The sequence below is a fragment of the Pterocles gutturalis genome, unplaced genomic scaffold (assembly GCF_000699245.1).
Source record: "Pterocles gutturalis isolate BGI_N339 unplaced genomic scaffold, ASM69924v1 scaffold9866, whole genome shotgun sequence".
NCBI classification, from domain to species: Eukaryota; Metazoa; Chordata; class Aves; order Pterocliformes; family Pteroclidae; genus Pterocles; species Pterocles gutturalis.
The window spans coordinates 211-15,973 of NW_010100384.1; the positions used below are offsets into that span (position 1 = coordinate 211).

General features: G+C 38.0%; 1 protein-coding gene across 1 annotated transcript in view; it reads left to right on the plus strand.

Annotated features, from left to right (window-relative positions):
- Nucleotides 1-1,075: 1,075 nt before the first annotated feature.
- Nucleotides 1,076-15,763, plus strand: part of VPS13A (vacuolar protein sorting 13 homolog A (S. cerevisiae)) — a gene marked incomplete at its 5' end in the record, with an annotated part of 70,097 nt that continues 55,409 nt past the window's right edge. Inside the window, 7 exons of the mRNA XM_010079596.1 lie at nt 1,076-1,218; nt 2,545-2,746; nt 2,833-2,947; nt 5,619-5,755; nt 8,087-8,219; nt 9,026-9,143; nt 14,122-14,260. Coding sequence (XP_010077898.1) covers nt 1,076-1,218; nt 2,545-2,746; nt 2,833-2,947; nt 5,619-5,755; nt 8,087-8,219; nt 9,026-9,143; nt 14,122-14,260 — 987 coding nt within the window. The remainder of the gene's footprint in view (nt 1,219-2,544; nt 2,747-2,832; nt 2,948-5,618; nt 5,756-8,086; nt 8,220-9,025; nt 9,144-14,121; nt 14,261-15,763) is intronic.

Below are 15,763 nucleotides of genomic sequence, written 5' to 3' on the forward strand. Positions count from 1 at the left end.
AGCATTTCCCCTGCCACGTGGTGAAGAGCTGGAGGACCCCACGCAGGAACTACTGTAGCCCCATTTGTAATTGAGCAGCAATGGAGGACTCCACATAGGAATTATGGAGAAGCCCACACTGGAGCCAGGCAGTCGTCGGGGGACTGTGGCCCCGTGTGGAAGAGGACTCACACTGGAGCAGTTTTTTTGAGAAGACCTCTCCTGTGAGAAGGGAAACCACACTGGAGCCAGGGAAGTCTGTGAGGAGCCCTCCTCTGAGGAGGAAGGAGCGGTGGACTGACTGCACCCCCATTCCCTGCCCCCCCTGCGCTGCTGGGGGTGAGGGGAGAAGGTACAGAACAAAGCCTTTGGGCTTTGGGAAGAAGGGAGGGGTGGGGGAGAAGTGCCTTTCTAAGATGTAGTTTCTCTCTCTCAGTATCTTGCTTCTTATTGTACATAGTTAATAAATTCAATTGTTTTTTTTGTTTTTCCCAAGTCATGTCGGTTTCTTGCCTGTGACTCTAAGTGGTGAGTGAAACCCTCCCTGTTCCTGCCTCAGCCCACCAGGTGTTTAGAAAGAACTGTCCCTGTGGTTTTGGTGTTTAACAATACACTGTCCCTGTGGCTTTTCTAAACCACGACAGTGATTCAGTGAAATCTTGAATTTGAGTGATAGTAGATGAGGTGGAGTAGGTGGATATTTAAGGAAGGAGGTGATCGAATGACTGTAGCAGCGAATAGCAACGTTTTTGAGCTGTTCAGAAATAGTCTGATAAATCATCTCTATGTGAGATAGCGTGTACGGTACAATGGAGTGCCTTCCAGCTCGACGTCAGAGGCCCTTTATCTCAAAATGTGGTGACAAAATGGACATCAAAGACACATGTTTGTAGGCACAGTCTACTCTTACTCTAGCCCTGCCTTTTCGTAGTGACTGTTTGGGAATGACTTTTATTCCAGCTATGATACAAGCTATTTATAGCACTAGAAAATTAGTATCAAATGGATATTTGTGGTTTTCATCTGTTCATAAACTGTGTTGAAATGTGTATATGTATATATACATATATACTTTTTTTTCCCCCTGCATATCTAGTATGAAGCCATGAAGTTCTCTGTGAAGTTACTAAGCATGTCTATATCAATAAGAGAAAACAAGCAAACTCCTGAGATGGTAGAATTTGCATTAACCGGCTTGAGTACAGTATTTACCCAACGTCCAGGTGCACAAGCAATAAGGTGAACTTTTTCTATGGAACTGTTTTTGCTCCTCGTGAAATGTTGATGGTGGCTAATATGCATTTTAAGTCTCTGTTATGATGTCTAACTTCCAGTTTTCAGTGTAATTTCTTGTGCAGTTTGGGTGCAGAATTATCCTGCAACTGACAGACAAAGTGAACGGATATTGTTTCTGTGATTAAGTTCTCATCTTCAAAATTTTTTGTGCCAATACAGATTTTTTCCTTTTTCTCAGTTTATCATTGTTACATACAAGCAATCTAATTGCTAACTTGTTTCTTACTTTGAAAAGTGACTGTTACTCCTTTTGAAACTTAATCTGAGCAGGGTGATCTTGTAACCACTTGTGTGTAGGTGTTTAACATGACTGAAAAGTTTTTTGAGTTTTCAGTTGAGCTTTTAGATTTGCAGAAGAAAGCTGTCACTGATGATTTTGGCTTGGTTTTGTGCTGTCACAGTAGGTGATGAAAAACAGCGGTATGTGAAATAATTTATTTTGATTTCAAATGTAACAACTTAAAAACTTGGGGTAGCATTCCTGTTGTAAACCTTTTCTCCTCTACTTTGAGGGCATATTATTATAGTCTATGTAAGATAATAAAATACTGGTGATCTTGCTGAGTTTCATATATGGGGGAGGTTTTTTAAGTTTTGTTTGCAGCTTTTCTGTTTGTTCTCCTGTGCATCTAGATGGCCCTAATAATGCTTTTGTACTGAGAAAAAGGAAAGAAAATGTTATACTTTTACAGTGAAACATTTCCCTTTGAATATTGGGAAATAAAGATTTTCAAGTGAGAGCTGCTAAAGTGGAGGAGAGAGTATTGAAAAAAAATAAATCCAACAACTAAAAAATACTTCCTCAGAGTAATGAAGCTGTTAATCTTGTGCCTCTCTTGTGATGTTTCTTTTATTTCTCTGCACTGGAACCCTTCCTTCTCTGCTGTATTTCTGTTCCCCAGTATAAACTGTGCCGTCTAATTCCTGAGTTTATACCACAGAATTCCCATTTCCATATCTCTTCTCTGCCCTCACACCTGTCCTTGTGAAACGTGTATGAAGTGAATAACTTGGACCTCCTTTCTTATTTACTCAAGGATAATAGACACAAAAGATAATGAAATCGAAACCAGTTCACACATGGGATATATGTGTTATATCCTTAGACTGACCTATTTATATTTGAGGTAGGGTAGAGATATGTTGTTGTTCTTGTTTTTTTTGTTGTTGTTTTTTTGTCTTTCAGCTCATTCCTTATACTCATACTATCTAATTGTACCTAGCCACATGGTTATTACATCTGAACATGCTGTTTACCTTTCTTTACAGATTTGAAACAAAAGTTACCTCACTTGAAGTTACAGGCATGTCCCGAGAAAAGTGTACGCCCTGTCTCCTGTCTTCTCGAACAGTCTATTCGGACAAGAGTACTTCACTCTTAAGCATAATGTTTGAGACTAATCCTTTGGATGAGAAAGCAGATCAGAGGCTTAGAATAGAATCACAGCCACTGGAAATAGTATATGATGCGGTACGTAGCCTTTTGAATTAGTTATAAATCTTGAAAAGTCTTACTTAGTAGTAAATTTGCTGTGTATTTTTGCTTTATTTTAACAGATGACAATAAATAGCTTAGTGGATTTCTTCAGACCTCCAAAAGATGTACATCTAGAGCAGTTGACATCAGCAACTCTGATGAAACTTGAAGAGTTCCGTGAAAAAACGTCAACAGGCGAGTGGTGCATGCTCTTCTGATTGCACACTCAGGCAAATTTTAGATTCTAGGAGTATGAAAATATTTTGTTCTTTCTATATGGAAATACGTGCAAGTCATAGCTTTCTAACACAACACCTAAATAAGTTGAATTCTTCAATCTCATTAACAAAGCATTTGTTCTAGATATGGGATAATTTTATGCCTGTATCTTTTTCAGCTTCAACTTCCTTTGTAAAATGTGCTCCACACCATGAGGTAGTATTTCAGCATTTAAGCTGTTGTACTCCATGCAGAGTTAAAAACAGTGTGTTATTTTCAGCTTTTCTCTTTTGTTCATCTGAGTATCTAAATCACCTTAATTGTTTCATATTCTTTGAAAACTGATACTGAGATACTGGTCCTCTAAGGAGACGCCTAAATCCTTTCCAGAGTTGTTGCTTTTCAGGACACTCTCTGCCTTTGTATAGTAGTTTTCCACTTTCTTGATTCCTCTATGAATGTTGATTTTGATCTGGATTGACTCAAATTAAGTAATTTAAAGTGTATTTATATGTCTTCCATTTACTCAACATTAAAGATATTCCTCTAGTTTTCATTTCATCCTAGCATTTTATCTCTAGAGAACTTGTATTTCAACACATGGGTGAAAATGGTGAATGCTTTTAAGACTGACACTGAAATTTGTGGAATTATCTTGTTCCAGTAGGAATGTCTGAGGTTTTCTACATCAGAGGTGTGTCCAGCAGTGTCCTGTCTCTGACTGTGGATAGAAGAGGACGTTAAGGGGACACTTCATACATAAATTCTTTCTAAAAGAAAAAAACCAAAGCACTATCAAACAGTGGTTTTTTTTAACCTCATTTAAACATGTAACCTATTAATATTTAAATTGTACACTTAAAAAATCTAAATACTTAGTCATAATAAGTGAAAGAAGTTACAGAAACTTCAGGCATCATGCATTTTTAATCAATTGCTTTTATCAAGCAATTACCCAGTCAAAGTTAGGTGGACCAACGTGCTTGTCTTTTCTATCAGAAACTTCTCTAGTGATTTTGAATATATTGGTATCACAGTTCATTTCTGAGATGAATTTGATAAAAATTTGCTTAGATTCAATATGCTTGGTTCTTTACTCATTACCATCAAATATTCTGTCTCTGTTGGTGATTTTTTTTTTGGTGGAAATATGAAATCATGCTATGTGTCTGTTGTATTTTAAGCATAGGATTACTTTAGAGGTATATCCAATGACTCTTACATAGGAATGATGAGTTGCCTTTAGTAATTTGAAGTTTGGTACACTCACAAATGAGCAGCCTGATGGAAGTTTCTAAAAATATGCTGTTCATCGCTTGTAAAATCTTGATGGAGACTTAAAAAATGACCAGGGAAAGAAGGTTTGATCTGCAGAATATTCTGTTGCAGGTGACTATGCTAATCTCAGAGGCAGAATTAAAAAAAGTGGAATCATATCAATATAATGAATGTGTTCAGACTTGTTGTCCTTCTCAGGAAATAATTATAATACTTGTCTTTCAAGCAGTAGAAAATACTTGGAAAATATTGGGGAACTGTGAACTGCAAAAGTGAAAGAACTTGCTGCACCAAAATTGTTACGATTTTCATCACCAGTAAAAGACCTTACAAAAACGTAGTTTCACAGAGTTCCATTTATGTTCATATAATTTCCTGTTTCCAAAGGAAGTAAAAAATAAAGTATTTTCTTGAACTTTACACATCACTCAAATACAGCTAGGCTTTGAAAGCTGAAAAAAATCTTAATATTTTTCTTAATCCAAGTCATTTTATCTTGGAAATCCTGAAATGTGGTCGCAATCCAGTTCTTCATTCACTAATCTAGCTCTCCTGTGGCAGGACAACCTTTGATACTGTGGGAACAGTTTTAGTTGCTTTCTTACCAGTGTATGTGTTCTGCAGTGTTATGTTGTCATCTTCATAATTTATTATATCTACTTCTGTTATCATCAGTTTGTTGTACCTGGTATATTATTTAATGGGCTGTGACTGCATCCTAAGGCAATTTTCAGTGCTAACTTGAGGGAAGGCCATTCATTCCTCTTCAGATGAGCAAAAAACTGGGATTTTGTCTCAAATGTTCTTAGAGTCTGAATTTCCCAACTAAATGCATGGTTTTTGAAAAGAATTTCTATAAGACTTTGTCTTTGCTGGTGTTCAAGATGGAAATGCTTGTCGGCAGAATCAGTGTAAACTCCAGTATGTCAGTAGTAACAACACTAGCAGTTTGGCTTGTGCAGTTGGATACTCACAATGAGAATATGTAGAGCAATTTCACTGAATCTACAGACCATAATGAGTTAACTCTCCAGCTGCCAGCTTGCAATACACATTCCAGTTTTTCTCATTTACTCTCTGCTCAGTATGAAACTTTTGTGGATTTGCATGTGTTGTGTTGCTGTCTCTACTTGTCCATTAGCATTGTTTGCTGTCATCATTTTATCCTCTTGGTGCTTCTTTAAAGACTGCCTGTAATTGTTGGTTCAGAAGAAATCTGAAGAGCATCTGCACCTGCAATTAAACTTACTTATCTAGCATTCACAGCTCATTTAAAGTCAGACTTGAATTTATTTTTGTAGCTTCTTTTAGTTCCGTAGCTTCTGTATGGATTAAATTGTTGATTTTTACTGATTATATTATTTTTTAGGTTTGTTGTATGTTATTGAAACCCAGAAAGTTCTTGACCTCAAAATTAACCTCATGGCTTCATACATCATTGTTCCCCAAAAAGGATTCTATGACTGCACATCAAATTTACTGCTTCTGGATCTTGGTAGTCTTAAGGTATGTATTTACCTGATGAAGTAACTTACTGAAAGTGATAGTTTGGCTTTTATGTGATTTGCAGTTTCTTAATTTGGGTTTTGTGGTATAGTTAAGTAGAAGTTCCTCTTGCAGATTACGTATTAGTTGCAGTCGAGACGGAAATTATTGAACTCTTCTCAGTAGATTCTTCCAGCCCAAAAGAATTGTTAGAAAATAATTGTCCTCTGGAATGAAACCACTGTTGATGCTTTGATCTGTTATGTGGAAAATGTCCTAAAAGTTTTTAACTTAGAATACAAAAGAATAAACTTTTTACTTACATGATAAAATGATCTTCTTTCAATATTACTATTATTCTTGTTATCAATTGTCTTTGGTCATTCAGTTTACTTTAAAATGAGAAAAGTAAACATATTTACAAGTTATAAAATAACTTGGATAAAATTATAGATGTTTGAGATACTTCATGCAAGGGAAAAGTAAAAAAGTAGTTTTAAATTAAAAAAATATTTTAGGACTATAAAATCATAGAAGAGACTGTTCCTACATATTATTGGTGAACTTGTGCTTTTTCAGGACAAATGACCTTACATGTATATGAGCAATTTAATTTTGTTTTAACTTGTACTGTGTGTAAGAATGATTCTGCCACTTACTATCTGTTTACATTGCCTTATCTGCTTTTTTAATGAAAATTTGTTTCCAAGCTTAAAATCTTGCTAAAGTGAAGTAAGTTTTTTTATGTCTCTGCCACAGACTGACTTTCTGAGCATGTGGGTTTCAGTTAGAATATGTCAGGTGCTTCAGAAAGTAGAATTAGTGGAAAACATTGCTATGTAGATATTGAAAATAATTTGGATTCACAACCAAGGCACTTATATCAGTGACTAATAATTTTACCAGCTCCTCTGAATGCTGGCCTTTAGTAGGCACTTTGTACAGTTCAGAGTTGGTTGGGTGCTTGAGACAGCCTCTTAGATCTGATGGAGGGGGGGGGAATAGAACAGCCCACCTCCTCTGCTCCACCCATAGGAAATTACTCTCAGAATAGTACATAGAAGAACATGTTTCAAAATCAGACTCCAGATGGTCAGAGGGCTGGAGCACCTCCCCTGTGAGGGTAGGCTGAGAGAGTTGGGGTTGTTCAGTCTGGAGAAGAGAAGGCTCCAGGGAGAACTTGTAGCAGCCTCCAGTACCTAAAGGGGGCCTACAGGGGAGATGGAGAGGCACTCTTTGTCAGGGAGTGTAGGGACAGGACGAGGGGTAACAAACAGTTTTAGGTTGAAAGAGGGTAGACTTAGATTAGGTATTAGGAAGAGATTTTTTCCTGTGAAGGTGGTGAGACACTGGGACAAGTTGCCCAGGAAAGCTGTGGATGCTCCATCCCTGGAGGTGTTCAAGGCCAGGCTGGATGAGGCTTTGAGCAACCTGGTCTAGTGGGAGGTGTCCCTGCTGATGGAAGGGGGGTTGTAACTAAGTGATCTCTAAGGTCGCTTCCAACCCAAACCATTCTATGATTCTATGAATCTATAAATGTCTGTGTGATATTTTTTTCTGAAATGAGTAGTTTTCATAGTGAATGTGACTCTTCAATTGTCTCCTGTCCTTTAATAAAAATTAGAAAGCAAGATGAAAGAATTGGGCAGTACGAAAATAGGAAAGGTACCTTTAAGGATATTACTAATAATTCTGTGTGCACTTTGAGTGACATATGCTTCAGTGAGATGTAGGTCATTTGTTGTATGAGTACACTTAATGCAAAACAAATAATATCTTTTCTGTAGTTATATACTGGATGAGGTCAAGCCCCAAGAGAGAAAACTGTACATAAAATTAAAACTGTCTCTCAATGCAGATACATAAGTGGGCTTAATTAAGATTGCACAGGCAATATTAGTATGTAACAGGGTAATGCCACAACTAAATTAAACAGAATTCAAAAATAGATTTCACATTTCTGAGGTGATTAATACAGTAATATTTTTATGTATTAAAAACCCAAACAGTTATTCTTGATTACAAAGGGTTTGAGACTTCGTGATATGAGTAACTTATTAAAGGAAATTGTTCTACACAAAATATATTGTATAGAGCTTAATAGATTTTAAATAGTTTTTTTATTTTGTTTCTTTCCTTGAAGAAGAAATGGAGTTTCATACTCTCCATTTTTTGATTTGATATAGACTACTAATATTAGATATCTCCTCTGCTGTTATATTTTTACGAGTCTGAGCCCTTATAATGAGGACTTCAAATTTAGTCCTTTGTCATGGTAGTATCAAGTATTTGTAGAATTAGAACATTAATATTTTTGAAATTGATTTATGCTTTTTTGTGACTGTTTTTAAGATGAAAAGCAAAGGCCGTTCTGATTTATCAGAACTCAAAGTAGGACAAAGCACTATTGAAGATATAATGTCAAGAGCTTATGACAGTTTTGACATCCAGCTCAGCAGTATACAGTTACTCTACAGCAAACATGGTAAGTATTCATGAAAGTAATCTTTCTCTATATGAGTAAAAATATTTTGGTGGTTGATGTGCCTTTTGTATTTTTAAATGAAGCAGTGGGGAATCCTTGGAACATACTTCTTTAAACTCGTGCTCTAAATTCAGTCCTATGAACATGTTACGAATTTCCAAAACATGTCTTTAGGCTTTAGATTCCAACCTAAGCTTTGGCTAAATAAATAAAGTTATACTAAGTCAAGGGATTTTGGAAGAAATCTCGTTTGATTTGCTGCACAGTAAATATAAGAGTGTAATTAATTTATTTATGGTATTTTCCTCCAATGCCTTTTCCTTGCCTCCCTTCAAATTTAAAGCAGAATCCATGAGTGGTTGTAGGGTTGATCATTTTGTGAGAGTAAAGAAAGGATCAGAATCCCTTACTGAAAGAAACTTTTACTAGTTGCGTGGGAACAAAGAGTATAGAAAGAGTCAGAACCAGAGGAGTCTTAAGCATTTAATTCTTAACCCTCTGATTCCAGAAGGAATTCAGAGCCTAAACTCCCAGTACCGTGCATGTTAAGAATTGGGCCCTTAGAAGTATGCAGTGTTGATGGGGTTGCTGTTCAGACGTGAACAGCAGAAATTAAGTAGTCTTCTGTGTCTTAAGTTCAAATCTTGTATAATATACAGGTATTGATAGAGCTGTAAAAGAGAACATGTCATCTGCATTTTTAGCAATATGTACTAACTAGTATCAGATACTTTAATTCTGTGATATGTGTAATGAGAAGGAATCTCTTTAATTGTTTAAAGCTTAGGTTTTATTTGCTCTTCTAGATGAGAACTGGCAAGAGGCTCGGAAGCTGAAATATTCGTCTCAACATATCTTGCAGCCGTTGGATGTAAAAGTGGAATTTAGCAGGGCTATGGTTGTTACAGATGCAAGAATGCCCAAGTATGTGTTTTTTCCTATTTTAAGATTTTGTGATAAATGACTTTTTATAGGGGAAAAAAAGAAAATGAAGGACCTAGTTATACGTGCACTACTTTACATTGGGCGTGTGTGAGTCTTGGAAGTAAAACACGTTCATCAAGAAAAAACAGAGAATAAGCCCAAGAAGTAGCCCGATATTGAAGAGGTGATAGAATGTTACATTCTTAAGAAATTAATATGTATAATATATTTAAAGATTTCTATTAAAGATACTAATACCTGGTCTAATTAGGTCTTTCTAAAGCTACATTTCAGTTCTCATTGCAAATACCGAGGAGCAAAAAATCTGAACTTACAAAGTCTCTTTTATAAACATCACAAAAATATTCTGTCATATTCATTTTGGGTGGGTTACACTGTTGGTGGATCAGGGAAGAGCAACTGACATAATCTACCTTGACTTGTGCAAACCCTTTGACACTGTCCCACATGACATCCTTGTCTTTAAATTGGAGAGGTATGGATCTGATGGAAGGACCACTAGGTGGATAAGGAATTGGCTGGAGTTGTGGGCAGTGGCTCAATGTCCTAGTGGAGACCAGCGAACAAGTGATGTTCCACAGGGGTTGGTATTGGCAACAGTGTTTTAACGTCTTTGACAGAAAAGCAGGTAGTGGGATTGAGTGCACCCTCAGCAAGTTTGCTGATGACAACAAGCTGTGTGGTGCAGTTGATGTGCTAGAGGGAAGGGATGCCATCCAGAGGGACCTGGACAGGCTTGAAAGGTGGGCCTGTGCAAACCTCATGAAGTTCAACAAAGCCAACTGCAAGGTCCTGCGTGTGCATCGGGGCCATCCCAAGCACAAATACAGTCTAGGTGGAGAATGGATTGAGAGCAACCTTGAGGAGAAGGACTTGGGGGTATTGGTGGATGAGAAATTGAATATGAGCCGGCAGTGTGCACTAGCAGCCCAGAAAGCCAACCGTATCCTGGGCTGCATCAAAAGAAACATTAGCAGCAGGTCAAGGGAGGTGATTCTTCCCCTCTGCTCTTGTGAGTCCCCACCTGGAGTACTGCATCTGGCCAGGTCTGGGCCACACAGCACAAGAATGATGTTGAGCTGTTGGAGTGGGTCCAGAGAAGGGGAAAGAAGATTATCAGAGGGCTGGAGCACCTCCCATACAAGGACAGGCTGAGAGAGTTGTGGTTGTTCAGCCTGGAAGAGAGAAGGCTGCAGGGAGACCTTATAGCAGCCTACCAGTACTTCAAGGGGGCCTATGGGAGAGATGGAAAGGCACTCTTTATCAGGGAGTGTAGTGACAGGATGAGGGGTAACAGTTTTAAGCTGAAAGTAGATTTAGATGAGATATTAGGAAGAAAAGTTTTCCTATGAGGGTGGTGAGGCACTGGAATGGGTTGCCCAGGGAAGTTGTGGATGCCCCATCCCTGGAGGTGTTCAAGGCCAGGCTGGATGAGGCTTTGAGCAACCAGGTCTAGTGGAAGGTGTCCCTGCCCATGTAAGGGGAGTTGGAACCAGATAATGTCTAAGGTCCTTTCCAGCCCAAACCGTTCCATGACTCTATGATTCCCTCTCTTTTGGTTAGGTTGTTAATCTTGTTTACCTACTAGAGATCACTTCTCAGGGAAACAGCTCTTAACGCATTCAGTTTGCACTTAAGGTTATTTAGCAAAACCCCTGTTAGTTACGGAAATTCTACTCAATCAGAAGAAAATGTATGTAACTATTAATGGTGAAACTTTGATGTTAAAGATTACTGAGTCAAAGTGTCAAAGATTAACTTCGCACATATTTTGGAAAGCTCATCTTCACTCATGTCTGGTAAGGACGCTACTACCTAAAAAAATCCCATCAGTTTTGAAGTACTGTAAGTACTTGCACTTGAAGTACTGTAATTTAATGTATTACAAGGTAATTTGGTTTATTAAGTTACTAATAAGGATCATATTTATATGCTACAACAAACTAGCATATGCTTATTTCATTCTTAAAATTGTTGGAAATTTAGATTTTAGCTAGGCGCTACAGAAAATTAATGGCATAAAAGTAGACCTAGGCTATTGCAGAGAATTGTTTAGTACAGTCAGCAAAATTCAGAGGCAGTTCATGAAATAAAAGAATTATGAAGAATCTAGGATTTGCTCAGTCAGAAAAACACCCTAAAAATTATGTGCCTCACCAGTGCTGTGTATTGTGAATGCAGATCAATGATTGTGTGGTGTAATGGTGCCACCTTCTGGAAAGCTGGGGAGCCAGATGCCGAGTTTTAATGCTTTACAAAACATGATATTCTTTCCCTCCTTACTTTTTCTCTGCTTGGTGGAGAAGGTGAGATAAGGAAAATACAACTTATAGGAATCTATCTTTTTATATCAGAAAGTCCAGAGAGGGAAAGTGAGACTTCATTTCTATGGTCATTTAACAGAATATTGTTTTAATGTAGATTTGTAATTGACATCTCTCCAAATTATGCTAGCATAACCTGGATTAAGGCATGTCTGCTCTTAATGAGAATACCCATTGTGGTGTTGTAGTACTACCTGTCTAACTGTTTTGGCTACCAGGCATGATTCTCATTTTGGCAGTTTATGTGTGTATAGTGATTCTGGGAATTTTTTCCCTAGTAGATATTACTGTATTCTGAGTTCTCATACAGTCACTTACTTCCCAGTAAATAGCTTTGACCCGTGTTTAGAAATTGGCAATTTTTTCTTCCACTGAGACAGTAATATTTATTGGAAATCAACTGCTGCTTCTTTCTGAGTGCCTGCACTATCTGCAGCTGTTAGGAACGTCACAGACAGCAGTTTGGTACTAGATAAGCATATACGAGAGTGAGTTACTAATCATACCTAGTACTTCAACCTGCACCAAGAGCAAGTAACCATTTCAAATCTAGAATGTTCATACTGTGACTCAGCAATAGCTGAACTTGTTCGTTTTGTACCTGGTTCAGTCTCCAAATGCTTCCAGGATGTATTCTGTGAATGGTATTAATAATACGGTGGGGTTATCTACCAGTCTTGAAATGACTGCAACAGTAGCTTTTTACCTGATGATGGGGGTTTGGCCTTTTCTTTAAGGGCTTGTTGTTCCTCTTATTGCTTTGACCTCTTTGAAAGTCTGAAGTCTGAAAATCATGAACTTCTGTGTAGTATATCTCTTGCTAGGATCGTACGATAAATTTTTGCGTTTGGTTATATATCTCCCAAATCAGTTAAAACTACTAATGGTTCCCTCGTTTTCTGAAGGAGATGTTTGGGAGTCTGTCATCTGGTTTTTGAAGGTGTACAAAGCCAGTACTAGGATATGAATATTAAGAACATCCTTCCATATAATAGCATTCATTTTAAAAAAATCCGATTTGAAGGAATGTACTTATATACAGCTTGGAGAATGGCATTCTTAACATTTCATTCTCTCTATAACCAGTCTGAACTTGGAAGAAGTTTCTGCCCAGATTTCTTCGTCAGTTGAAGTACTTGGCTCCTGCATGTCTCAGTCTCCACAAATTGGGAATAATTATATTCCTCTTCCTGATATTTTCTGAACCTTAAAAAACTTTTGTTAAAAGAGCAGTGTAGTGAGCCTGGCATTATTTGCAGTTATCTGGCTTGTATCTGCTAAGTGCCTTCCATGTATCTGCATGGGCTGTCTGTTGCACATTCATCAAAAAAGTCTTAATAATATACATGAGTTTCTGTAGGGAAGTGCAAAGGAAGTAGAATTGCTAAATGCCCTAGATTATTAGAGCAATCAAGCAGTGGATGGACAGGTCCTTTCAGACCTAGCAGCTACACTTCTACCCTGCTCCTTTCTGTTAAAATAAAAGAAGAAAAAAGAAAAATTTCACTCTGACTGAACTGTAATTACAAAAAGAAGTCAAAAGTAGTGGAGAATCAATTCCTTAAGAATGTAAGGATGTGAGGAAATTTATAAACTGTAGAAACCCAGGCACTTGCTGTTACAGTTTAACACATGCAAGTTAGTGCTTGGCTTGCACAGGTACGAGGAGCTGTTTTTTCAGTTACTTTAACAGTCTCAGAGTTATTTTTTAACATCACATCTTCTCCAATGTATTGTATTTTATATCCTTTTGAAGATTGACCTGCGAGTTAACACAGTAGAACTGGGAGGAAATAGCAAGTCCTGTTCCTTACACCCGACATGTTAAGCATCTGCTGCTACCCATTGTTGGAGACAATTGGTTTACTGAACAGACATCTTTATCTGTTCTAACTAGGTGTTGTAACAGAAGCATAATAGCCTTCTTGGAGCCAGTTTTCTGTTTACTTCTGTTCTGCTCACTTCTGTGAGAAACTGGGGTGTGGTTTGGGCCTTTTAAAACTCAGTGTCTCTGTTTGAAGTGATTCTGCTTTTTTTTAGCCAAAATCTATTCAAACAGACTTACAGTATGTTTTACTGTTTCCATTTTTGAAGACTGTTATTTTATTCTTTAATCTCCTTTAGTGGTATGCTATTTATTCCTTAGTTAAATATCCAAACTACTGCTAGAGTCCACTTAAATAAGCATAACTTCTAGGAAGTATTTTGTATACTTTGCCTGAAGTTTTGGGTTGTAAACTTTCTTATGCACATCCCCGCCCCCCCCCCATTTTCTTCTGTAAAATACTGTGTAAAGACTTAGTTTTGTGATTAGAAGTAATTAAATATACGAACAAGATTTCTGATTGTGAGGAAGATATTCTTTATATAGCAAATTGGAAGTGGTTATTCATATTTGCAGTCCTGATCCACAAGACATTATATCAAATGGAAATGTAAGTTACGTTAATAACTGGGTATTTGCTGGTTAAGTAGCTCTTCTGTATGCAACAAAAGTTATGTATGTATACATGATATGTAATGGTTAGTCAAGTAATTTTCTGACCAGGAAGACTTGTGTGTTTTTCAGGAGAAAATCAGTGTGAAGTTTGAATAAAATAGTTTGGAGATAACTTTTATTGTTTACAAAACAGGTTCAAACTGTCTGGACAGCTGCCTTTACTTTCTATCCAAATATCAGACCAGAAGCTGACAAGTATCTTGGAGCTAATTGATAGCATTCCTAAACCAGAAAGTGCTCCTGCTGCCGGTTCTCCTCCAAAAATAACTGAGGTAAGAAGAAAGTGGAGAACAGGCATTTACTTGGTACCTCTTGAAAAACTTAGATAATTCTTTAAACTACAGAAATTCTGCGTGTTATTTACTTGGTTTATCATGATCGTTAGCCAATGATTGTGAAAGAGTTGTCTAGTAGTTGAATTGAAAATAAAAAAAAGACAAACTTTTATTACGCTGGGCATTACTTTGTATTTCATATTAATCTTGATTAACAAGCTGTCGTGGTTTAGAAAGGTCACCGGACAGTCCTTTTTTAAACACTTGGTGGGCTGAGGCAGGGACAGGGAGGGTTTCACTCACCAAGTTTTCACTTAGTGTCATGGGCAAGAAACAGACATGACTTGGAAAAAACACACACAAAAAAATTGAATTTTATTAACTATTTACAACAAGAAGCAAGATAATGAGAGAGAGAAACTACATCTTAGGCACTTCTGCCCCACCCCTCCCTTTTTCCCAAAGCCCAAAGGCTTTGTTCTGTACCTTCTTCCTTACCCCCAGTGGCACAGGGGCGGCAGGGAATGGGGGGTGCAGTCAGTCCACCGCTTTTCTTCCTCCTCAGGGGAGGGTAAACACTTAGCAGTCACTTACAGGAGCCACCACTGTAGCCCCTCTCTTGCTACCAGAGCAGACTGAGCTAGGGGAACTCTTAAGCAGCTACTTACAGGAGCCATTACTGTGGCCCCTCCCTGCTTCCAAGCAAACCCACCACACAAAACCACAACACAGACATATTCACATTTCTTGAGGATTAGTTTAATTGTACCTTCAAATTTACAGGTGTATCAGAGTGCTGCAGAGTTTGTGTTCAGCTATTTTGCATATCAAAGAAAAGGATGAAACCTTGGAATTTTCTGAGGCTTGATGGAAATCAGGCTTTGGTCAGTAAACCACTTGGTTACCTTCACTAACAGAATTTAGTTCTGTCATATATACCATGTGGAGCAGGATTCTTGTCCTTTTGTCCACTCTGGCAGCAAAACGGTGACATTTAACACGATTTTAGTTACATCTCTGGGTTGTGCATAAGTATATCTCACAATTAAAGACACTAATAGCATCTGTTTTTCCAGATAGATAAGAAATTAGATTCACCAAGGCTAAGTGCCGGATCCTGCACTTGGGTCATAACAACCCCCTGCAATGCTGTGGGCTTGGGGGAGAGTGGCTGGAAAGCTGCCTGATAGAAAAGGACCTGGGGGTGCTGATCAACAGCTAGCTGAATATGAGCCAGCAGTGTGCCCACGTGGCCAAGAAGGCCAGTAGCATTCTGGCTTATGTGAGAAATATTGTGGCCAGCAGGACTAGGGAAGTGATTGTGCCCCTGTACTCAGCACTGGTGAGGCCACACCTCAAATACTGTGTTCAGTTTTGGGCCCCTCATTCCAAGAAAGACGTTGAGGTGCTGGAGCACGTCCAAAGAAGGCCAGTGAAGTTGGTTGAAGGGTCTAGAGCAAAAGTCTTGTAAGGAGCACCTGAGGGAAATGGGGTTGTTTA